This window comes from Arachis duranensis, chromosome 10 (assembly GCF_000817695.3).
Source record: "Arachis duranensis cultivar V14167 chromosome 10, aradu.V14167.gnm2.J7QH, whole genome shotgun sequence".
Taxonomy (NCBI): Eukaryota; Viridiplantae; Streptophyta; class Magnoliopsida; order Fabales; family Fabaceae; genus Arachis; species Arachis duranensis.
Window position 1 is genome coordinate 106,090,885 of NC_029781.3, and position 24,038 is coordinate 106,114,922.

The 24,038-nt window shown below is 36.4% G+C and overlaps 2 protein-coding genes across 3 annotated transcripts; both read right to left on the reverse strand.

Annotated features, from left to right (window-relative positions):
* Positions 1–743: 743 nt before the first annotated feature.
* Positions 744–1,906, reverse strand: LOC107471757 (phosphatidylinositol/phosphatidylcholine transfer protein SFH10-like). The gene is made up of 3 exons (XM_021133491.2): positions 1,197–1,906; positions 859–961; positions 744–776 (listed from the first exon to the last, which is right to left on the reverse strand). Exons 1-3 carry the CDS (start codon positions 1,802–1,804, stop codon positions 744–746), a joined length of 744 nt encoding a protein of 247 aa, XP_020989150.2. The 5' UTR covers positions 1,805–1,906.
* A 2,725-nt stretch (positions 1,907–4,631) lies between these two features.
* On the reverse strand, positions 4,632–23,658 carry LOC107471876 (uncharacterized). Of its 2 annotated transcripts, none has more exons than XM_021133340.2 (17): positions 23,332–23,658; positions 22,516–22,714; positions 21,378–21,686; positions 21,021–21,110; positions 17,189–17,662; positions 16,947–17,054; positions 15,466–15,599; positions 15,246–15,375; positions 12,657–13,023; positions 12,071–12,558; positions 11,760–11,939; positions 11,519–11,677; positions 10,246–10,320; positions 7,370–7,487; positions 7,025–7,176; positions 5,908–6,123; positions 4,632–5,383 (listed from the first exon to the last, which is right to left on the reverse strand). In XM_021133340.2, exons 1-17 carry the CDS (start codon positions 23,538–23,540, stop codon positions 4,748–4,750), a joined length of 4,044 nt encoding a protein of 1,347 aa, XP_020988999.2. In that variant the 5' UTR covers positions 23,541–23,658; the 3' UTR covers positions 4,632–4,747. The 2 variants fall into 2 exon arrangements, with proteins under 2 accessions (XP_020988999.2, XP_015946880.1); XM_016091394.3 differs by lacking the exon at positions 17,189–17,662 and adding an exon at positions 18,763–19,236.
* Positions 23,659–24,038: the final 380 nt, after the last annotated feature.

A 24,038-nucleotide genomic window follows, 5' to 3' on the forward strand; every position in this document is an offset into this window, starting at 1 on the left:
AAAAACAAAAGTAAGTTTTCTTGGGTGCAGATTTATATATAAAGCAAATTAATTATCCGGTAAATATCTTTATGTAAAAGTAATAGTTAAAAAGTTAATATATATTATATCAAAACGGTTTAATTAGTTTTATTTTTATAAGACATTTTCACATAAGTAGTCATATTAATATATGCTTTGATTAAGTGTTGACATGAATTAAAAAGATCATTAATTTTGATAGTTAGTTCATTATTTAAGTAATATTTCCATAAAAAAGAGGTAATCCTTATGAATACAAACTTTACATGGTTATTTTGCTAATAGAAAATAATTAATATATGCATAAAGGGGAGAAATTATATGAGATGAATTGAACGAGAATGGGAGGATGCTAATAAGCTAAGCTTGTTTCTGAAAACTACCCCGATATATCCCATCCATATAATATAATTTGGTGTGGTGGGGCCGGCGTGGTGTAGATAGCTTCCTTAGCTTGTTGGTATATCTCTCTGATTGGCTTCGTTCTCTTTAATAATCAAGTTGAAGTGTGTGTCGCTCAACCATGATTGATTCGTTTTTCATTTAATTAGGGCATGGGGTGATTGGCCATCCTTTTAATTTGTCTCCTTTGATAGATCGATCCAATGCCTCTCATCCATCTCTGCTTTCTCCTTCAACTTCAAGTGTGCCTCTCATCCTCATGCATCACTTGGAATGTTGCTGTTTCATCTGTATATTGTTTCCTCCTCAATCCTAGCTAGCTAGCTACTGTTCTCCTCCTCATTGTCATACATCTAATTGAGCAAACTCACTCAATTAATTACTTATTCATCTTTAATGGTAATTCATGCATGCACGTACATACTTAGGGCGTACCTTGCAGAGTATATCGGGGTCATTCCAAGGTCCCTTGTCGGAAAGCATACAGCCCCCTTTATCTGCACATGTGCAAGTACCGCCGAAGAATTCTGGAAGTTCACTGACGAGGATGATATATATAGGCAACTTAGAAAGAGCAGAGCGAGCGAAATAAGAAATAGCAGTTTTTGTGATTTGTAGCTATTAATTAGTCATCATTAATGTTTTTAATAGTATAAGATTACTCGTTTTTCTTTTGATAATTAAGTGTTGGCAAATTTTAATGAAATTGCTGTCCTTCTAGACTTTCTCGTAAGAAACTGAATTAATTAGTACGTATGTAGGTAGGTAGGTACCTGGCATCAATGATTTCAAGCAACTTGCTCTGGTAGTTGTTACCGAAGACGTGGATTTTGGAGGCGGTCTTAGGATCAAGGAAGGTCTTAACAGTGTTCCACAAGATCCGGAAACCAGGACCAGCATTGATGATGAACATACGATGCAAGGTCTCAGGATAGTAGTCAGCAGTGATCTTCTGGAGGCGATTGATGAGGTCCCTAGCAGCTTTGTTCATGTTCTTAAGCCCCACGTCTTGAACATCCAAGATGACAGTGCTCTGTCCAATGTGCTTTCCGGCAGCAACAGAGCAAGCAGGGAATTTGAGATGGTTGGCCCTCTCGAACTCCTTTACCTGATACCTGATGTAACGGTCAAGAGTCGTGACCTGCATAAGCTTGTTGGAGTCAACCTGACCCACTCTCTCTATGTACACCGGTCTTCCATCCTTGTCAACTCCATGGTGCCCCTGCGGATAGTGTTTGAGAACCTCATGAATCTCATTGAACTCGAAATCCTCCATTATGCTCTCTACTCCGAACTCCCTCCTCCATTCAAGCATGTTTGCCCACATCTGCTTTGTTTTCTCCACATCCAGCTTCCTCGCTCGAAGGAATCTCAGCATCATGTGCTCGTCATCGTGTTTTGAAGGCAAAAGACCTTCCTCTATCAGTGCTCTCCGAAGCCCTTTAACCGCTTCCACTTCTTCTCCGCTTACTTCCCCGTCTTCCCAAACACGCATCATCTTCCTCTGCCTCTTACTACTTCTTTCAACACCTCTGCCTTCTAAATCAAATCCACCTTCTCAATAGCTTAAGACTTACCACCTCCTTTATAACTTGCATCTGAATTGCCAAACATCATATCATTACTTTGATCTTGTAAGCTTACTCAAATAAAGATATCAAGTTTAACATTAAGGATGCCGCATTGTTTGGAAAAACAAGAGAGTAATTATTAAGTCATCAAAATTTTGTCATTATCATATTATTCATAGGCTTTATGATCGAAGGTGCAGCCAAATGGATCCCAGCAATGGGGTGTATATGAAGAAGATGATGATGTTACCTTTCGAGATATATTAGTTACCAGGATCAAGATGGTACTTTCGTGAGTTTTCGCTAAGAATGAAAAGGGATTGAAAGGCCATATAAAATTGCAAAAGTGATGGGCCAAATATAACTTCCAGAATGAGGCCATGATAGGGCGCGCCAAAATGGACAACCTACCTTGGTATAATCCATCTTTAGATCTTTTTTATTTATTTATTATTATTATTTACTTTTATCGTATTAGCCATTGTGTTATTTTAGGGTGTCCTTTAAACATATATACAACTTGTTTTAAAAATCCTCATTTATAGTATACAGTATTATTAACTAAAATGGATGTATATTTTACTTACTATTGTGGAGTAACGTTGGTTAATTTAATCACCTAATATAGTCTAGTTAAAAATAAATTTAGTTATAAGCGCCAAAGATTGTAAAACATATATTTGTTTGTGGTTGCTCTCCATATATAACACATTTTAGTATTTTACCCGATTTAAGGCAAAGGCGCAACCCTTAATTTAATAGTATTTTATTTAACTATATAGAGGTAGGTAGAACAAATAATATATAAAGGATTTCCCATGATCCAGAATTGGTCGTCGTACTTGGGATTCCAAGTTTATGTATGTAACTATGTATGATGAAAACTAGATTTATTTACATTGGAACCCATAATAAGAGTGTATTAGTATGAAACATTCTTAGGCACATCCATTCCCTGTAATGAATAATGATTGGCATTCATATTAAGCAGATCTAGAGACATTGCTTTTCGTACTAATTTAAAGCGAAAAAACTCTTAGAAAAGGGAAAAAGATTCCTGCTAAATTAGAAATAGATGGGAAAAGGAGACTATTAGCTCCGGCGATATCTATGACTAACTGTGCTAGATAATCAATAAGAGATAGGAGTGGCAATACTATCCGAATCTGCGGGTACCCATCCCGCCTTTATCCGTTCGGAGCGAGTAATTATCCGCACCGGCACCGGGGCGGGTTTTAGCGGGGCGGGTTCTTGTNGCAGGGCGGGTACTCACAGGGGCAGATTAGGGTTTAACATTTTACTACCCACGGATAGAAGTGGGGCGGGTTCGATGCGAGTTTTTGTTGAGCGGGCCAGGGTCGGGTAGAGCAAAAACCCGCTCCTACTCGTCCCGTTGCCACCCCTAACAAGAGATACCGCCAATTATAACTAATTAGTAATTTTTTTAAAAAAATATATAAATTTAAATTATCATAAAAAAATATTTAAATTAAATAAAAAACATTCAAAATATAAAAAAATATCTAAAACCAAATAAAAACAAATATCTAAAATTATCGTCAAAAAAATATTCAAAACCTAATAAAAAATATCTAAAATATAATAAAAAATATTCAAAACATAATAAAAAAATATCTAAAATCATTTAAAAAATCTAAATTCTACAAAAAGAAGAAGGAAAAAGAACATTAATATAAAAAAATATCCAAAATCTAATAAAAAAATACTTGAATCGTAACAAAAAAAACATTTAAAATTAAAAAAAAATGAAATATCCAAAAATTATTTAAAAAAGAACATTTGAACACTAAAAAAAGACACATTTAAAATTATTTAAAAAAATCATAAAAAATCCAAAAAAAATCATAAAAATAAAAAAAATTCTAAAATCTAAAAAAAAGAAACATCCAAAATTAATAAAATAAATCATCCAGAACCAAAATAATAAGAAGATCTTGCGTGCGGAGATGGAGAGGAGGTCGCGGCTAGAAACTATTCCAATGATGTGGCGAAGCACGGCGTCCTTTTGGTCGTCCTTTTAATATATCTAATTAGCCTTTTAATTAGATAAATCATAAAAGAATTGTGTCAATTAGTCACTTGAATTGACATAGCATAATAATAAAAAATTATAAAACTACCAATACATTAAAAGGCTATCTTGTTATATATATTTATATTAAACTTATACGAGAATATAAAGTAAAGGATTAATAAGTAATTATCCAAATCTAAGAATTTAAAAATCGAATACTTTGATTTTTCAGAGTTCAAAATACATGAAACAATCTCCAATGTTTATCTTTATTAAACAATATAATCTCCTTCCAATTCGCTTAACATTTCTCAGAGTTTAAAAATATCAAAACAATGCTGAAAAAAAATTGAAAATTTCAAAACAGTCATTTTGGTTAAATAGATCAAATTAGAAGACTGTATTGTCTAAAAGAGATAAACATTATAGACTATTTTGTATATTTTAAAATTTAAAAGATTAAAATATCTGATATTAAATCTCAGAAATTAATTTGAATAATTAATCAAAAATATTCAATTAGATAAGTAATAAGAAAATTATACCAATTAATCATTTAAGTTGATGTGACATGATAATAAAAAGTTAAAAGATTACGGATGTATTGAAAGAGTTAGTCTCTGTTTTCATATATTATAAATAGATGGTATGAGTTTCATGAGATTAGCCTCGAGAAAAGACATGGAGGCACATGGTTTTCCATGACCAAATTCGGATATCACCTGTACATTTGATATTGAGAATTAATGTCTTGGAAAACAACCTCCAAAGAGGCTAAATCTATGTCAAAACCAGAACTCTGCTCTGCATACTGCACATATAGATGCTCTTTAGGAGAAGTAGGAAAGGGGAGAATTTCAGATATCTCAGGTAAATCTGGTCTAGGTGGAGAAAATATTTCTGTCTTCTTCATAGTGTAGTAGATATCAGCTACAAGAAGCCACGCCAGATCAGGATCAATAGATGCAAGCCCATGGAGGGCATTCAGAGAAGCCTTGCGGAGTCCAATAACGCTGCTACAAGCTATCCCTACAACTAGACCGCTTACTTTCTTCAGAACAAGTTGTAATGCTGGGGCGCTTCTCTTATTTTGGCACAAATCTGCAATCATGTTAAGCAGTGCAATCTGAACCTTGATATAGGAAGTCTCAGCCAGTGAATCCTCTGAAGTCATGGTACTGCTTCTATAAGGAAGTAGTAAAGGGGTCTTTTCCTTGAAATAGGACTTCTGAAATGAGGATGTGGTAAGAAGTTTCCAAAAGTGCTTCCCATCAGTTTGGAAACGTCGTGTGAAGAAATCTCCTCCACAGATTTGCACCAGCTTGCTGATAACATTCAAACATCTTCTGACAGCCTGTCAAAAATGAGTTGCATTCAATAAGTATCTTTAATGCAGTTAAGAATCAACTGTGATTGAAAGGGTTAGTTGCGTTACTGGGCCACTGGTTGAACAGTGTGACCCGGATATAAATGAAATAAATATTTAAGTTATATGATGGAACGCATGGCAATTGCCAAAGTACGACGCTTAACAAGAAAAAGGTCCATGAATGACTCCCAGTTTCAAGAATTTTTGAAAAAACCCAGCTTGATCGAGCAGAAGCGACGGCATGGTCGTCCAATTTGATCCTTCGGCAGTTCGGCCAGTCCGTTGTCAAAATATGATAGTTCGTCTGGGTTTGACCAACTTTGACCAGTTATATGCATTCCCGGTCTAATTGCAAAACTGAACCAGACCACCAACTGGGTCAGCAGTTTCCAGTTTGAACTAGCCATTTAACAACTGACTTCAGGTCATCATTTACACCCAGATATGGATGACAGAATTGAAAACCTAATGTTAATGAGGAGAAAAAAAAATTCAGAGGGACTGCTCACCACTGGGTTCCTGTTCTGAATACAAGTTACCAGGAATGGCCATATTTTATTCATTGCTGGTAGCAGCCTATTTTCATCAACACCTTCTTTAGTAGCGTCCAAAGAATCCTTCAACTGATACAACGATAGTGACTGTAGCATTTCTTCTGTTGCTTCTCTAATTTCTCTTTCATGTTTATATGTTGCTTCAACTTTTGCTAATGCTAACATGGCATCCTAAAACCAGAAAAGATCCAAATAGCAACACGGGAAATAAAGATAAATTGATTGTTTTAATTGAACTCCCAAAATAATCAATCATTATCAAAGAAAAGAGTAAAAGACATCATTATATATTTATCAAAGAAAACAATAACTGACAAGCATTTTCCAACACTTGCCATTTGTGTCAACATCTGCATTGTAATAACCCGATGTTTATGGAATATCTATCGACTACCAAATATATTCATCATCCCTGTAATATTTGTTGGATTGCTCACGAGTGTTCATATCTTGCCTAGTTCTGCAAGTTCCTTTACTTTCTTAAGGCCTGGATAACTAATTACTATCAATGATGCTAATTAATTAACTAATGATTCCCTTGTAGACTTAAATTGTAACTATAAAGGGGATAGGGTGAGGTTTCATGCACATTTTTCTTGCTAAAATATTCTTTTTCTTTACTCATTTATAAAATATATTTTGTTATTCTTAAAACTTGAACCCAAGACCAATCATTAGAAGAGCAACATACTTATTATCTTGACTAATTTCACTTTTTTTTATTATTGATACACATTTGATTTAAAAAAAAAAGTGAATTAATCCATTAGTAGGCATTAAGGCAATCAATAATCTTTACTTATTTTCGCCATCGCTAATTTCCTCTTCCACACCTTACTTTGTAATTTGTAGCTGTCAATGTCCATCACAACTTTAGACCTTTTATCTATGTTTTCTGGTTAACACAACTCAAACAGTCATAGCAGCATCAATGTCTACCAATTAGTGAAAAATCAACAAAACTGCTTCCAAAATCCAAAATGATAAGAATAATACACTTATAATTCCCATAAACTACGTCAAATGCAATAAATTGAAGTGATAAAGCATTTCAATTTCAACAAAATGATACCTCAATTATATCCAGGGAAGCCAAACATATCTCTTGCTTGTATGAAGCCAGAAGAGGGGTTGCAGCAGTAACACATGAACCAGCAATAGAACCAACTGTTTGTCTATATCTTCTAGAATCATTTAACTTGAATAAGATTATCTCGCACTGATCTACAAGCAACGACTTCAATCAGTAAGAATCAAGGATCAACCATTGTTACTATAAAAAAAAATCCACTAGTAACTGCTACTAATTGAAGGAATTATTTTGTATTTAGGTTACAACGCAGAATTCAACATCAAGTTTTAATGAGAACTATAAAAATTAAAACAGCAATCTTATAGGTGGGTTCTGAATCTGAACCTTGTGAGGTTTCTTCTGCAGTTGAGATTACAGACTTGACATGTAAGGCAAGTGACTCTGCCTGTGGGGGCAATTCACAAGCTTCACGTTTTGAAGCCCTGGCAACTTCACTTACAGCCTGAAATCAAAGACAAGTATTGGTATCAGAATTAAGTGTTTTTTTATTGTTTTACTTTTACCCATTCAGAGAGATACATGCTGAAGGGAAGTATAATGGCTTAACACTCAGAAACAGCTCTAGCATTGTGAGTACTATTCTGAACATTAGTAAACGGCAGGTGAGGGAGCTGGTGCTGGAATATGCAATATGGGAACCAATACAGTCCATCTCTCACTGATATAGTGATATGTCACAAGGAGAAGATCCCTAGTTGCCTGTGATTTGACTAAGTAATTGTAAGGCCAGAATTCAAAGAAACAGTGATTATCTAGGGATACCGTAATAAATTTTTAGTAATTTTAGGGTCATAAATCACATTATTTAGTTTTAAAAGATAAGGAGAACGAATATTGAAATGTCCAACAGGAGAAATGCACAGACCTTGGCCAAATCCAACATGGTGCTGATCAGAACCATGGTAAGGAAAGGCATGCTACATAAGATTTGAGTACTGTGGAATAGCAAGAGCTGTAGCTCCTGAATCTGGATACTATGACGAATTGATCACAGATTCAGGTATGGCTATTAATGCCACATAGTTGAAACCGGAATTGGAAGGAGTAGAAACCCTAGAAGGAGCAAGCTGAGAATGTGCATGGTAATGTGATGATGCAATGTAGAATGCATGGATTATATGGAGATGTACATATATAATGAGGTTCATAATCATAGTAAGCTTGAATAAATGCAGGGGAAGTAGAGAAGTAGATTGCAGAAGAAGGTGGAGATGAAGGACAGGTATAACAGCTGTTACGAAGCTAATAACTTAATAGGCTACCTAGAATACTACTAATTAGATGGTGACTAGTCTATCAGCTGTCTAGCCTTGCTTCTGCTTGCTGTAACTTCTTTAGCAATAAAATGAGGAGTATCTGAAGGCTGGTGTTCTCCAATATGCATATTGATAGAAACAGGTTGGTTTGTTCTTTTTTAGCATAGTTTAGCAGGTTTAGGGGCGGTAGTGCTAGTCCTAGTGGCTGCCTATAAATACTAGTGGTTAGTTAATTTTCAATTCAGTTAGAAAATTCTGTGAAGTTTGTTAGTTCAGGAGAGGAAAAATTCTCTCCACAATGTACTCCAATGAGGAATTGTGATTTGCAATCCCTAGTTCATCAATAAAATCCCCTAATTCTGCTATATCCCTGATCCTATCAACTGGTATCAGAAGTCCACGGATCCTGGAAGCTTGTGATGAATGGTACAACCATGATCGCAGAAAGTGGAAGGGAGAATGGATGCAATGGAATCATGATTTGACCGCTTTGAGGACCTGCGCCGCGCGCTGCAGGAGATGCTGCAGAGGATCGATGCGCAAATGGATTCCATGGAGCAGGGTGTTCCGATCCGTCACAAACGGAGTTCTCCGGCATCGCACCAGGCCGTCGGTGGCTCGCATCAGAGCAGTGGAGAAAACTGGAACTCCTGATTTTTTGCGGTGAGGACACGATGACTTGGACCGAGCATATGGAGCAGTTCTTGCTCAAAGCGGTGCCGGAGGAGGAATGGCTCGCGGTGGCGACGTTCGCCATGGAAAGCCGCGCGTTCACGTGGTTCCAGTGGTGGGAGGCAACCGCACCGACGCTGCAGTGGCAGTCCCTCCGAATGGTGTTACCACGTCACTTCCAACCTGAACGGTTGCAAAGTCCCTATCAATCGCTGTTGAGGCTGAGACAAACAGGCACCGTGTGGAACTTCGTTGATCAGTTTGTGCCGCACGCACGTCCTCTGCGAGGTCTGGCTCCAAAATTGCTGATTGACTTGTTTTTGAGTGGGTTGAAGCCTGAGGTGAGTGAGGAGTGCAGGCTGTTCTTGTTCCAGACCGTGGATGAGTTGATGGAGTTGGCGCAGAAGGTAGAGAATCGTAACATGGCACTGCGGGCTGCTCCTGGCCACAGTGTGGGTACGCATATGACAACTTCGTTACTAACAAGCCGATACTTGCAGCAGCGGCGACGGGTCCGGCAAGCAAGGGTGCGGAATCAGGGGTGGAGCCTCCGAAACGGCAGGGAGTGTGGCACCTTAGCAATGAGGAGTACAAAGCTAAACGTGCACGAAGCGAATGCTTTTCCCGTGATAAACCATACTCAGCAGAGCATGTGTGCAAGCACAAGGAATTCAAATTGCTGGTTATGGAACCTAAGGCTGAAGAGGGGGGGTTGGTTGGAGCATGAAGCCGTCCCAGAGGCAATGGAGCAATTGGAGCTCCTTTCCAGAGTTCCACCTTGAGGACAAGGTGGTTGTCCAGCGGGCAGAGTAACGGTAGAAACAGGTTTGTTTGTTCTTTTTGAGCTAGTTTAGCAGCTTTGGGGACAGTAGTGCTAGTCCTAGTGGCTATCTATAAATACCAGTGGTTAGTTAGTTTTCAATTCAGTTAGAAAATTCTGTGAAGTTTGTTAGTTCAGGAGAGGAAAAATTCTCTCCACAGTTGGTAGTTCCAACAGTGTACTCCAATGAGGGATTGTGATTTGTAATCCCTAGTTCATCAATAAAATCCCTTTAATTCTGCTAGATCCCTGATCCTATCACATATAAAATTACAATTGTGAATGGTGACTCCTAGTAAGAATTCTCATGAGAAGCCCACACCACCAAAAGAATAAAGCGGCGAAGAATGAGGACATCTAAATAAATACAGTAAATAAGTAATGAGAAGTGAGAACACAATTTCACAATAAGAAATGTAGGCACACAGAGAGGGAACAAGTTAGCAACACACCTTCAAGAATGGAATTGTTAAATCAGGATGCTGATGTCTAGCTAGTATTTCAAGTTCCACTGAGACAGCATGCATCTGTTAAATTGCAAATCATGAGACCATAGAACTGTAATCAATAAAGTTTAAGCATGTCAGACAGCAATTCCTTACCTTTTACAACTATAAGCACAAGAGGAACACATGATTTCATAAATAATCTCTAAATAAATGCAATCACAAACATTTCCCAATACAGATTGAGCATTGTTTATATAATCAACCTTTGCCAGATTTTTTTTCTTTTCGGATAAAAAAAAACTTTCTTGGATATTTTGAACAAAACAATGGAACATTGAAAAGATTGGATACTTGACATTTTTCCACTTTGCGTTCCTAAATGGTCACTCATCGAGCAATATGTATGACCGAACCCCAGGGTTGAGAGTAAAGACAAAATCTTAAACAACCCCCATGGGGATGGTTTCAGAGTTTAGGAAGAACTTTTGTTCAAGTTTGGATTTCAATATAGTAATCCATCTCTTCATGGAAGTAGTGTATCTACATCCTACTATATCAGTGATAATACTGCCAGAGGGTCATCTTCCGCTTTCCTTGAGCACCTGCTCAACCTATGTTAGAATATCTTTAGGATATTATAGATTTAAATCTAAGTATGCCTCATATTGATTTTATGTTTATTTAATTTGATATTAGGTTTATTTCATTATTACAATAAATACGCACTCCTCATCATACATCATATTGATATACATCTAAATATACAATATATTTCTAGGTTACCATCACAAATTCTAACAACCTAAACTCTGAATTCTCTCAGATCTTGCAAATATGCACTAGATTTTGGTCTTAGGTTCAGAAATTTCCTGATGGTTTCTAAGCACCTATTTCAACTGAAGTACACTACGCATCATCTTCATGGAGCATAACCAAAATGGATACAGCTAAGGCCTAAGGATATTCAAACACAACTGGCCTTTGGACTAAAGCTTTCAACAAGATATGGACCAAATCTTATATAGAACCCACAGTAATATATATACGCAGTTGGAGCTCTGCTGTACACAGGACCTGAAATTTCATTTAGTATGAACATGCCCTGACAGTTTACTTAGAACACTAGACATGAACTAGTGAAAAAGTTAAAAGGCCAACAAACTTGTACTTCACCCCCGAACTAAGCACATTGAACCTAGTCTCTCTGTCAGGGAAAGGGTATTCCAGAACAATGCACTAATTGCCTTAAAACAGTACTAAGAGGAGATAATCATACCGGTTCATCCAGTAGAGGCAATATCTTGTGAGCCACTCCAATGTAGGAAAGTATGGATGCTAGCACATTTGGAACACGATGATTAAGGTCCAAATGACGCAACTGTCGACATATTGAATCAATCACGTAATCTGCATTTTCCAAAACTAACTGTCCAACCTACATAAAGACTTATTTAGTAAGTTAACATCCATGGAAAAAGGTCTAAAATGTAAATCAAGATTATCATGGACAAACCAACCATTGGATAGCCAGACATGTCAGAAACTACATGCAAGACAGAATCTGCAGAATTTTTGACATGGAAATTTGGAGAACTGAGATTTTCCAGCAGCAAATAAAGAGAAGTATGAAGAAAACCGCTTGTAGCAAAATCTCTTCCAAGGCAGAGATTGAAGATTCCGATTCCGTCAATAATAACCTATTACGCAAATCACAAGGAAGATATCATGGAGGTTACAGTAATCTACTTTAGAGGATATGAACATGGTAATATCATCAAATGGATGAGAATAAACATGCCATGTCAGCTTCAGGGAAAAAGTGTCTTACCTCATGTAGCATAGCAACATCCTGAAAGAAGTATAGACTAATATCTTCAACTGGAACATTAAGGTCCATGTCAGCTACTCTGCACTCAAGTGGTAAATTCCACACCTCAGCAGACAAATACTCATGTAAGATCCCACCAATGCAATCAACCAAACAACTCCTTATGACTTTATCCTTTGGCATGTTCCACAAAGATTCAGAAAATGTACAATCAAGTTTGTAAGACTGAGGCTGGACTCCTCTTTTAGTAGATCTATGGAACATTCTAGAAAAACCATTGATTGCTTGATCTGATAGACCAAATATAATCTCATTGAGCATGCACACAGCTGTGCTTGCTTGCCGCAATAACTGTCCTGAACCAGTCCTGTCATACCACAACTGCCAGCTTTCTTTATTGTACTCTTTCAAACGGAGCTCAGAAACCAATTTACGGAAGTAACCAAGAAGGGTCTCAGTCACATGTGACAGAAGCCCTTCACTTCTATCTATCAATGACACAAGATGATAATAGACTCAGTAGATGTCATAGTAAAACACTCTCAGAGCAACAGGAGGAGAAAAAACACACTGAATTCAGAATCACCTGCCATTAAAGATAAACCAACGAGTCGGAGAATCCCAGCAAGCAGCTTGTATAGTTTAGGACTACCAACATAACTAAACCAAGGGGGCATATGAGGAAGTTCATAGTTCTTCTGGGGAGTTTTCAGAGGTTCTTGTATACTGTTTTCTTCAATAAGGCTAAACTTCGAGGATTCATATAAACCAGAATTTATACGAGGAAGTCCATAGTTGAAGAAACTAGCTCCAGACTTCAACTCAGTAATGGAGGGAAGGTATCCCATTGTTGATGATCTACTTGTTGAAATGAGTGTACCAAGTGAACCAGAAAAAACTGAATTATGGCTTAGACAAGTTGCAAACACATCTAGGAATCTAGCAGCTCCCACCTGATCGCTTTTCAGGTATAAGAAATAAGAAATTTCCATGGAAAATAAATCAGAAAAGACTTTACTATGACTAAACTAAAGATGTGTAAAACAGATAAATAAAAGGCATCATGTTCTATCTGATCTCTCTTCTAATATGGGAGTATGAGAAGCATGTGATAACAAAGCCCAAACAACCTGGATTATATACAAGTAACATGTATACTATTATACTATATTCTCTAGGTTGAACAAGTGTTAGTCTTATCACCTGAGTACATTATTGAGAGTTATTGAGCTGAGCTTATGCTAGTTATAACGAAAGGTAACCTGATTTTTCAGAATTAATAGACACACAAGTTATTGGGCTGGGTTATACTAGTTATAGCTAAGGCCGCATTTGTTGTGTGTATCTTTTAATACATAGACAGAGACATAAACACTAAAGACATAGACACATTAAGACACAAATTTTTAAATTTGTTTGGTATACAAGTACAAGATAGAAGACACAAATCATAATCTTGTTAAATTTCAATATTACCCTTATTGTAAATTATTATCAGTACCACCACTACACAATTACCATCTCAACCAAACCACCACCATTAACAATCAGCCACCATCTCAATCAAAAACAAACCAATAACAATCTAAAATTAAATAACAAATTTAATCCAACAAATATCAACAAAAAAAATCAATCCAACAAAATTAATACAAAATTATTTTAACAAAACTTAACCAAAATTCAAACAAATAAAAAATTAAATTATACAAAAACAAAAAAAATGGTGAGAGAAGGGAGAACAGATCTGGAACATGGTGACAGAAGGGAAAACAGATCTGGAAACACGGTGTGCGAGAGAATGGAGAACGGATCTGGAAACATGGTGACATAAGGGAGAACGGTGCGTAGATATGGATCGTCAATGAGATGTGAAGTAGAGGCAACAACTGCAAAAGGTGACGGCAGCGAAGAGACAACCGTGAAGAGCAAAAAAGAAGCAAGGGGGAGAAAAGGGAGGAAGGGATGGGGTGGTAGAGGTGATCTGAGTGGAAGAAAGGGAGGAGAGGAGGTGGTTTGGGTGGAAGAAAGGCGGTGGTGGTCTGGTGACGAGAAGAGAGGCGACGGTTATTTGGGTGGAAGGAAAGGAGGAAGAGAGGCAGCGGTGGCCGGAGTGGCAAGAAGAGAAGATTAGAGGTTAAAGAAACTCTCTGTGTTTTGGAAGTGGAAGGGATGAAAAGAGACAGAGAAAGGAGAAGGATTTGAAGGGTAATTTTGAAAAATTAATGTTAAAAATATTGTCTATGTCTCGAGATCAGTGTTCCACCCCTCAGTGCTATACACAAATTTTGTATCTCTATGTGCCTTTGTGTCTTGCCATGTCTACAAGAATTTTGTGTCTTACTAGCCAAACAGAGAACGAGTAGTCTTGGGTAGACACACCCACCAACCAAATGCACGCTAAAGGTATCCTGATTGGGGAGCCTTACTCCTTTGAGTACTTTCAAAGTCAAGGCTTTATGCTCCCAATAAATGATTCTCTTTGGCGTGTTTATCTGTGAGTTGTGAATAAAATCAATAACACCTCCTCCTGACAGCATACCCAGCATTAACAAACAAGAGAAGTTACAAACAACCCATATCACAGCACAAACACTTCAATAAATAAAGCACATAGTAGTTGGAAGCTGTTAGAATGATAGGTACAGTTTGAAACCCTTGGTAAAATATGATCTACCTCAGCCCACATGAGTTTGTTAAGAGGGATAGTAGAAAGGTAAAGAGAAAACAAAAACGAGGAAGAAGGAAAATAAATTCACTGGAGGAGTCATATAATGATGATCCTCAAATACTTATGCCTACAGTGATTATATAAACCTTGTCCCCTTGAGCCTAGTGTATTTACTTAGCATGCACTATTAATCTCATTCTCAATACCATAACACTTTCCCAATTACCTAGTTTTCCTAGTTCTTTAACTTACCCCAACATAAAAGAAAAACTTTTGACAATCAAAAGTTTCCTAAATCAGTATCATGAAAGTGGATCTACCAAACAAAGCCCTATTCCAATGTCAATGATACAGATGTCCTGTCATTAATTTATCTTTCCATGTTAAACTTACCACTTTGTAACACAAGATTCATATTAGGTTCTTCCGTTTATTACATGTGGGTTACTGACACAGACATGCGTATTTAGGGAAACAGAAACATATAATATAGGAAGAACATACAGGAGACTGGAGATGATCCACCAACAGATGAGGACCAGAATAAAATATTATTGTTAGTAACTGCTGAGCATGTAATACTGCAAGTGACTCCTCATTTCCAAGGATCATTTTGGGAAGCTTTTCAAGGTGCCTGCATTAGGAATAAATAATATTGCGGAATTAGAAAAAAGAAAAAAGGAGTCTGTTATCAGAATATGTATTTGTGCACAAATAGAAGCACCTGATAAATATCTCTGTAGCATCATGTTCTATAAGAGCTTTTGAATGTTGTGAGAAAAATAACGAATCAAGGAAATCTTGAGCAGTTAAAGACACATCATCAGAGTCATCCACAACTAAGGAACATAAGCACTCCTGAATAATTACCAAAACAAATTAAAATAAAACCAATTAACAACAGAAGATTAACAATAAAATACTCTAAAAGCCAAACACAATAAACTAAGATCGGAAGGGTAGGAGTGAAGCAAATAACCATGAAAAGAAAATGAATTACCTCGACAGAATTGTTTATGAAATTTCCATAAACACGACTATAAAAATTATCAAATGACTCTAATACAATCACTAGATTAAATAACCTTTTGATGAAGAAATTAAAAAAAATAATGAGCTTTTTTTGAAAACACACTACCCAGATGATGGAACATGAAGTCACATTGTATCAAACACATGAAATGAATGTGTTTGTAAACAATATTCAAATAGAAAATTGGGATAGAAAAGAAAGGTAAATCGAGTGAAAGAAGAATTCTTAATAAGAATAGCTAAACAGATTTAGATGTACATTCCCCAATGTATTGGACCAAAAAATTGAAACCAAAGATAACCCATGCCCTGTCAATCCCCTATTCCTCTACTGACCAATGAGATAGACATGGATAAAACAAGCTATCAAAGAGTGGATATCTTTTCCATGATTGAGTGTTGCTGGCTAGAGAATTTTACTGTTCTCAATAGAAGATGAAATTTATTATTGCAAAGGAAACAATATAGATAGAGAATCAAAAGACAAAAGCAAAAGAACTAATTTGGACCCCAAAGCTCATCCTATGGTCAAATACTTCATTTGGATAGATATCCTTAACATAATACCAATAATATTTTTGGTGGTTTGGAGGCCACATAAGACTATTTTCTTTGATGTGTGTTATGTAGGGTGAATTCAGAATCAATATCACATTTGTTTTATGCATTGTCATGTGGCCTACTTTGCCAACATTTCGTTTGCCATCTTTGGGGAGTGTTTGGTGTGCCATACCACAGTAGTTGTTTGACTAATTTTTCTTGCTTGAGGGAGAACATAGGAAGCCAAATCTTTGAGGCATGTGCCATATAAGCCATTATTTGGAGTATTTGGTTGGAGCATATTTCTCACATCTCACTTGGTAGATTTTTAGACATGCATGTTTCGTGGAAAAGTATTACACATTTGGCCTCTATTTGGTGTAAAAAACCCATGACAATTTTTTGAGGAACTTCTTCTCAAGACATGTCAAGTTTGGAAACTATGCCTAAAATAAGTTTTTTCTATTGTTTGTTTTTTTCTATTGAGGGTATCTTGAAGGGTAGACTATTATGAATATTAAGACTCACTGGAGCAAGTTTCAGAACATATGTTAATTATAGGAAAAACATATGGATGGCACATTGTCACAAACCTAACAAACAGTAGTTCCAGATAAGCAGTTCAGAGCTCACCAAAAACATCAGTCTACTCTCCCCCAGTGTGTGACAGCATTCCAGTAAGAGTCCTCTTATGGCATCAACAAGTCCTTTTCTCAACTTATGTGAAGGGTGAATACAGATCTGAGATTCGATGGTTTCATTGGTCAGTTAAAACATTAAATCACTATCATATCTAACTACAAAGAAAGCACTGAAACTCTAGATTCTGCCGAACACTAAAAATGTTAAGGAAATTAACAACAATAAAGCCTTACATGTGGAAAGGTTGCAGACAACAGCTTTTTTACATGTGCTGATGTTTTCTGCACCCAATCTTTTGTTCGATTCACATGAAAGGACGAGTTCTCCCTGTAAGGATCAGTACTCTCCATTACTTGAAGTTGACTTCGTGTGCAAGGGATTTTCCTTGACTCAACACTTCCATCCTCCTCAGCTTTTATCTTAATGCTATCTTTAATTGGCAAATGACGAAGCTCCCTCAAAAGAGAACTACTGGATTTAAGACCATTTGAATCAAAGTTTGAAGTCACTTCATTATCCATGGCAAATGCATTAGCATCATCCTGAAGAACTAACATAAGAAACTCTGCTAAACCTCTAATCGCTTGCTCAATAGCTTCCATGCTTCCAGCTGCCCCACTAATCATTGTTTTTGCACCATGCAAGACTTTAGCAAATTGACTAACAACACCGGGTAAAAAGAAGGCTAATGCATCTGCAGAACCAACCTGCATAAGTAGGCCAATAAAATAAATTGATTATATAAATAAAATAAGATAGAGAAAGGCTGGCAAAAAATGTAGAAAAGAAAAAATTGGCTCTGAAGGGATCACCAATCCCTTTGTCCAAAAAATAAAGTGACCAACCACAGCACCAAAAACACAACAAAAATTACCCAATTATGATAGGCTACAATTCTAGTTCACAATACTCCTTTTTTTTCCCATTTGATTAAAGATGAATACCAATATGATGAAGAGAAGAATAACTACAGAAGATAGGAGGATACTCTTTAGTATGGGTACGAGAAGTGACTGCAAGGTATATTCAGCATGCTATGCACACCCTGGCACGAAGACATTCGGACGCAAGCGCACATGCATGCACACATGCAAAAAGTATTGGCTAAGATCGGAACACAGTATAGCTTTGATGCATCTTTTAGTAAGTACAAAGTTTAATACAAAATGAAGAAGTATTAATGAATTAAAGTGACGTATAGGAAAAGCTATAGACAGCAAAGGCACTCTTTATATTGCTAATTAGTATATAATCCTAATTCAAACTGATGACTACCCGTGGTTCATAGATCACATTAGTGCTTCATAGAGTTATATGATGTTCATTTTAAGTGGTTCAGCTAGCCTGAAAGCTGTTACATACCTTGGAGAGAGAGAGAATGCTGACTCAGCAGCAAAGGGAAGAAAATAATCCCTTTACTACCTTATCATTATTCGAGAAGAAGCAATAAAGAAAAGGGAGGAATAATAGGCAGGAGAAATGTGAAATCATAAGTGACAATAATTGAGTGACAATAATTGATGATTGGATTAGTCAGATGAGAGAATCAAGGAGGCGTAATCGTTGGAGTTGAATGCTAATTATGATAATTAATTTGAGAGAAGGCAATAAAAGGAGGAGCTGATTAGGTGAGAGGCAGGAAAAGACTTGGAAAGGCCTAGGCTAGGAGAGAAGAGGACTCTGATGGTTTCATTGGTCAGTTAAAACATTAAATCACTATCATATCTAACTACAAAGAAAGCACTGAAACTCTAGATTCTGCCGAACACTAAAAATGTTAAGGAAATTAACAACAATAAAGCCTTACATGTGGAAAGGTTGCAGACAACAGCTTTTTTACATGTGCTGATGTTTTCTGCACCCAATCTTTTGTTCGATTCACATGAAAGGACGAGTTCTCCCTGTAAGGATCAGTACTCTCCATTACTTGAAGTTGACTTCGTGTGCAAGGGATTTTCCTTGACTCAACACTTCCATCCTCCTCAGCTTTTATCTTAATGCTATCTTTAATTGGCAAATGACGAAGCTCCCTCAAAAGAGAACTACTGGATTTAAGACCATTTGAATCAAAGTTTGAAGTCACTTCATTATCCATGGCAAATGCATTAGCATCATCCTGAAGAACTAACATAAGAAACTCTGCTAAACCTCTAATCGCTTGCTCAATAGCTTCCATGCTTCCAGCTGCCCCACTAATCATTGTTTTTGCACCATGCAAGACTTTAGCAAATTGACTAACAACACCGGGTAAAAAGAAGGCTAATGCATCTGCAGAACCAACCTGCATAAGTAGGCCAATAAAATAAATTGATTATATAAATAAAATAAGATAGAGAAAGGCTGGCAAAAAATGTAGAAAAGAAAAAATTGGCTCTGAAGGGATCACCAATCCCTTTGTCCAAAAAATAAAGTGACCAACCACAGCACCAAAAACACAACAAAAATTACCCAATTATGATAGGCTACAATTCTAGTTCACAATACTCCTTTTTTTTCCCATTTGATTAAAGATGAATACCAATATGATGAAGAGAAGAATAACTACAGAAGATAGGAGGATACTCTTTAGTATGGGTACGAGAAGTGACTGCAAGGTATATTCAGCATGCTATGCACACCCTGGCACGAAGACATTCGGACGCAAGCGCACATGCATGCACACATGCAAAAAGTATTGGCTAAGATCGGAACACAGTATAGCTTTGATGCATCTTTTAGTAAGTACAAAGTTTAATACAAAATGAAGAAGTATTAATGAATTAAAGTGACGTATAGGAAAAGCTATAGACAGCAAAGGCACTCTTTATATTGCTAATTAGTATATAATCCTAATTCAAACTGATGACTACCCGTGGTTCATAGATCACATTAGTGCTTCATAGAGTTATATGATGTTCATTTTAAGTGGTTCAGCTAGCCTGAAAGCTGTTACATACCTTGGAGAGAGAGAGAATGCTGACTCAGCAGCAAAGGGAAGAAAATAATCCCTTTACTACCTTATCATTATTCGAGAAGAAGCAATAAAGAAAAGGGAGGAATAATAGGCAGGAGAAATGTGTAATCATAAGTGACAATAATTGAGTGACAATAATTGATGATTGGATTAGTCAGATGAGAGAATCAAGGAGGCGTAATCGTTGGAGTTGAATGCTAATTATGATAATTAATTTGAGAGAAGGCAATAAAAGGAGGAGCTGATTAGGTGAGAGGCAGGAAAAGACTTGGAAAGGCCTAGGCTAGGAGAGAAGAGGACTCTCGAAATTCCTCTGCTATCATTTTCTATTCTATTGTAATTTCTGCATTTTCATTCAATAAATACCAGTTTTAACAAAAGCATATGATTTTATAGATGCAAGAAAGGCAAAGTCAAATTGAAATTTTTAACATTTCAAGAATTTTTTATGCTTACAGTTATAATGGAATAAAATATCTTTTGTTCTGGATATGCTTTTTAGCCCTAAAACATGCATCTGACTGACATCAAATTAATCACTAAAACATTGTTTATGTCCATCAGAGCCCCAAAATTTAAATGTGAACTTATGTCAGTTCTTTAACTATTTTGACACCAAATAAGTCCCTAGAAATTCAAATGCGGTATCACTCTGGTCACTGAAGAGTGAAGAATATATGTAACATCAAGCAAGTCTTCGGGGGAAAAAAAATCGAACTTCATCTAAAAGAGGGAGATCAAGTAAATGTCACATGTATCTTTCAAGGACCAAAGTGATGTCATGTTAATGAAGGAACTTATGATGTCAAAAACTTTTAGGAATTAAAGTGATATCATAGGTGAATTTCAATAACTTATTTGATAATGTGAGACTCAGGGCCTAGTTGATATCACATGAATCTTTTATGGACCAAGATGTTTATTTACTCAAAATTTTTTCCTTCTCTTTGTTTCACTAATTAACTTGTTTGTGCACCACCTCCCCCCTCTATTACCTTATTTTTGAGCAAATACTAACTCTCCTTTGAGATCTATGAATTCTCTTCAAAAGAAATAAATAAATTTAAAAAATAACTATCATAACCTTCCCAAATAACCTGTCCTAAAATTACCTTAGCAACCAGTACCCGCAGAGTTTTGAAGGCTTCAATTCGAAGTCTTGCAGAGCCCTTTTGTCCCCTTGCAGCCTCTGTATCGGCAGCCTTTTCATAAAACCAAATTGTTACTACAGACTAACAATATCAGGTAACCAACTTTCAATAGCAAGAAGACAGGGAGGTTTGCATCTAGATCTCCAGTCTTGATCAATATATAACATAATGCACTTACAATTATGCACTTAGAATATAGTTTGGTTATTCTATTACAAAATGTAGCTAAAAGCCTAAGAACCATTTTGAAAGAACTGAACTGTGTTTCTCCAAGAAAATTAAACCAAAAACAAAACAAACAAAATTAAGTCAACATACTTTGAGAAGAAGTGAAAGCCAATGTCCAACAGCAGCTGATGCACTTTGAGATCGGAGAAATGCAAGTAAACATTCTTCTGACTCTGAACCAGATTTGAAACATTTATGATGGATTGCATCATTATGAAGGTCATCTGAAAGTGCAGGCATGCCAGAAATTTGTTTACATGAACAAGACACATCAGAACAGGGAGATAAACCCAAAAGCAGTGCCCTGAAACACAAAATAATTCCTTCACGAAACTCCTCTGAAGCCTCAGCAGGGGTAAGCAAGGCCCCATACGTTAACTTCTTTAATAGCACAACCATCTGTTAAAGAACATCACAATTGAGTTTCAATTTCATTTACTTTTCTTACACAAAACAACACAACACAGCAAGAGTCAGTTTAAATAGCTGCTCAAGGCTAATTTCGGTGGGCTATGTCAACATGGAAAATCAATATACTTTGGCTTAGCAAAAATACCTCAACAAAACATTTTTCCAAGCACTCACTTGTTCAGAGACTAAATGTCTGTTGCACTTAACTTTTAAAACCATTTCACTATGATGAAATTATCCAGAAGTTCAAATCATAGCAAGTTTGCAAAGCAGTGTAAAGAAGCATTATAACGGATCACTTAAACAAACCATGAGCTGAAACCACAGAAAGGCATATCTAATTGCATGAATATTTTCATTTGTTCTCAATTTTATGCTATAAAAATAATTAGAGATAATTCAATCTTGAGCATTATGATTGTAATACAATTTGTCGTGCTTTAGCTTCAGGGATTGAAATTAAAAAATAAAATGCTTTCATGGATTAATAGAGTAGGCTAGGGAGTCTCAGCTAGGCTTAGAGAAAAGTATGAATAGAAGCAACTTCCTAGGATGACAGCTGTACCAGCTGTAACTAATTTAACAGTGAAAGGTCCAAACTACCACTGTGGTAGCTCCAGGAATTTTCCGTTTATGCGAAGTGAACAAAACACGTGCCCTAGATTCTTTTTTTTTTTTTCTTTTCTCCTAACGTTGAAAGTTCGTCATTACACATTTGACACACTACTTCTAATTAAGCCAATTTAAAGTAAATTAAATTCCAAAAGCAATATTTCATATTTTGTATAGAATCCAGACCACAGGCCAATCCACCTACCTGTTCCACAGACATCAAACAGCACTTCCTCAGAAGCTCTTGCAAACAGTTAACTACACCTTCAGCCACACTATCACTCACTTTCAGGGTTGAGTTTGGAATATCTGACATAGTAAACTTTTCTTGAGAATCAACTTTCTGAGTAGATCTGCATTGAATTGCTGCATCGAGAAGCAAAAGTAATGGAAACAAAGTGTAGCTGAAAGAAGAGAGACAAAACGAAAATTAACACCGTAAAATAAAGTAGGCATCAAATAATCACAAGAAGCAATCCTATAAATTCCAAAATTTCAAAACAGGATTCATTTGCCAAAGCAGCTAAATAAAAATACAGACAACGAAAAACATAAGGATAACCGCATTTTCCTACTGGGTGGGACTAGGTAAATGACTGAACTACATTACTGTGTCCTATTATAAACTATGTGTCACCAGAGTATTATTAGTTTGCATGCAACTTGGTTTCTTTACCTTCCAAGTTATTTTCACCAGTGAGGTTCATAGTACCTTGGTTCGCTCATTTACGATTACATTGCGTAATAAATTCTCCGTCCTAAATACCGCAAACCCAATGCTTTCTAAGGGAATATTTGTAATCTGATAACGAAAGGTAGCAAACTATGTGCTAAAACAATAGAATTCGTTATTAATTAGACATTTGTTTCCTGGGTAAAATGGGGTTGCAGAGTGAATTGTGACAAGTATTTAGCTATCGATACTACTACCGGTAGTTCATCAGATATTCATGGATGATAAAGTTATCATATTTGCAGAGAATGTAAAATAAATAAATAGTGAAGGGAAGTCGATACATACTCGAAGAAGGGCTGCAAATTGGAGGGAGAAGAAGTCTGAAGGAAGTGAAGGAGGTGAGTGATAGGAGCGTGGGCGTGAGTGACAGTGTGAGGGTTCTGCAAAAGCTGCAGAAGTTGCAAGGACAATGATTTCAAGCGTTGGAACGTAGCGCTTCTCAGAGGATCATTTTCCACTGCAGGATTGTATAAAATATCTTCCTCCATTTCCATCGCGAACCCTAGTGTCTAGTGAGTGAGTCCCTCGAGTCTGACGGTTCCAAGGGCCAAGTCGCGGGGCTGCCAAGCGTTCTCCGGCTCCACCAACGCAATCGTTCTGAGCATTCTCAACTCTTCTGTTTTCTTTATATATATATATATATATTAAAAACTAATGCGGAGATAATTTTATGTATAAAAATCGTTAATTAATTTAAATAATTACACTAAGTTCCACCTATGTATANNGAAATGTCAAATCTGTTTAATTCACCCATATAATATATTTGTGAGAAAACATATAAGGCAAAAAAAAGTTAGACCCATTAAAACATTTTATATAAGTCTGGCTTAAAAAAGGCCCAAAATATTTCTATACCAAAAAAGCCCAAAACATTTTGACATAAGGCAATAAAAATGTTAGATTCATTAAAACACATTTTCATGTGATTCTGTGTTTAAAATAAAAGCTCATAACTTTGTTTTTTTTCTTGATGATTGTAGTTTCAAACT